The sequence below is a fragment of the Guillardia theta genome (assembly GCF_000315625.1).
Source record: "Guillardia theta CCMP2712 unplaced genomic scaffold GUITHscaffold_131, whole genome shotgun sequence".
NCBI lineage: Eukaryota > Cryptophyceae > Pyrenomonadales > Geminigeraceae > Guillardia > Guillardia theta.
Window position 1 is genome coordinate 39,278 of NW_005434543.1, and position 1,885 is coordinate 41,162.

The window sequence follows — 1,885 nt, forward strand, 5'->3', positions numbered from 1 at the left end:
TCAGGGTCCTACCGGGTAGCCTATAGGACTTTCCTTCCTTCCCTCCTCCCTCTCATCGGTACCTTGGCGCTGCAAGGGAGGCTCCATCTCATCAGCCCGAGACGTTGCATCGGACGAGCTGCGGTCAGTCCAGTGATGTCTGCCAGCTCCGAGATGCCGGGAGGGTCAAAGGTTCAAGTTTCGCACAGGACGAGAGGAGGAGGAGGAGGAGGAGGAGGAGGAAAGCTGCGCAGGGCAGCAGCATCCGCAGACCATGAAGGGTTCAGGCTGATGATCAAGGATCTATCAGCAGCTCAACTCGACGACTGCTGCGATGCTTCAGGGAAGAACCCGCTGCATCATGCCGCATGGCGGGGACACATTGACAGCGTTCGCCTGCTGCTGCAGAAAGGGATGGACGTGAACCGCTGGTCAACGGGCGTGCACAACTACGGAAAGACCGCCATCTTCTATGCTCTCACGCGATCGCGGGGGGAGGTTGTGGAGGTGCTGCTGGAGCACAGAGCGAGGGTGAGGATTGTAAACAACAAGGGGCAGACCCCCAGGTCGATCGCTTCCAGCCATTTGGAAGACAAATATGTGGAGATGATCAGCAGGCGGGAGGAGGAGGAGGAGGAGGCGGGGCAGGAGGCGGGGCAGGAGGCGAGAGATTGGACAGGAGGGAGGTGGTCAGGATGGAAGAACTTTCGAGAAACTCACTCGGATGGGGTAGAGTACGGAGACATCGACCCTAGGTTCTTCTCCCCTTGCAATGTCCACTCGCAGACCAAGTTTGCTATCAACCCGACGACTGTGGAGAGCAGGAGGAAGAGGAGAGATGATTTGCGGAGCAGGAGAATGAGGGAGGACATTAGCGAGAACAGCTGTGGAGAGGAAGGAGGAGCGAGAGGAAGCGGCGGCGATGACGCACAGATTTCTCTTTCATTCCCTGTGAAGAGCTTGATCGAGACGTGCGCGCAGAGGATTGTTGAGCACATCAAAGGATCCGCAGATGTGATTAATGTAGATGTGATGATCCTGTTGAGAGAGATTGATCTTCTTATCTCGGTTTCAATGATGGAGAGGAATCAAAGCTCATGGGTGAAACGACTGTCAGGCATCTTAGCGTTGCAGCTCCGACCTATCGGCCAACCAAGAGCGCAATGTGCGGATAGACGTGGGGAGGACGAAGACGGGAGTGAAGATGCAGCGATACGAGGACATGATCGAGACGTTCTGAAGGAGTGGTACAAGGTTGCGAAGCAACAAGAGGCTCTAGTTGAAGAGAGCACGCTGCTGCACACGTTGAATCTCACAGATCACGACGCGTCGATCATCATGAAAAACGTGCAAAACTGCCGTGTGAAGCAATTGCGAGTTAGGCTCATGAAGAATATCATGCTCGCTCTGTCTTGCAATCTCCCGCAGATCGACGCGCAAGGAACAGAATCCAAGAAAGAGAACAAAGTGAAAGATGCGGTAGTGGAGGAGGATGAAGGAGATATACCGTTTCTATCTTCATCCTACTTACCTTCCTCCGTTCCAGCGCTCTTCACAGCAGGGCCTACAGTCTCAAGGCCGGCTCCTCCTCTTTCTCCTTTCTCCCTGCCGATCGAGCGCGTCCGGTGGGTCAACGACAGTGAAGGTCTGGAGAAAATCAAACAGACGATGCAGAATCTTATGTCCAGCACTGGGGTGAGACTTGTTCTGTGTAATTCATTCTTTCTGTGAGCTCGAGAACATGTTTCATGTTTGTGTTTGAGATCATGTTTTATTGAGAAACACACACGTGAAAGATATTTGTCGTGTATAAACACATGTGATATCCTTCAAAACCACATAAGATATCCTTCACAAATATGTGTGATTTTCTTCACAACCACGTGATTGCATTCTAACACACACA

General features: G+C 52.5%; 1 protein-coding gene across 1 annotated transcript; it reads left to right on the forward strand.

Annotated features, from left to right (window-relative positions):
• Positions 1-321: 321 nt before the first annotated feature.
• On the forward strand, positions 322-591 carry GUITHDRAFT_51906 (hypothetical protein; the record flags this gene model as incomplete). The annotated part of the gene is made up of 1 exon (XM_005822095.1): positions 322-591. A coding segment is annotated over one exon (270 nt), but the record flags the coding sequence as incomplete, so codon positions are not given.
• Positions 592-1,885: the final 1,294 nt, after the last annotated feature.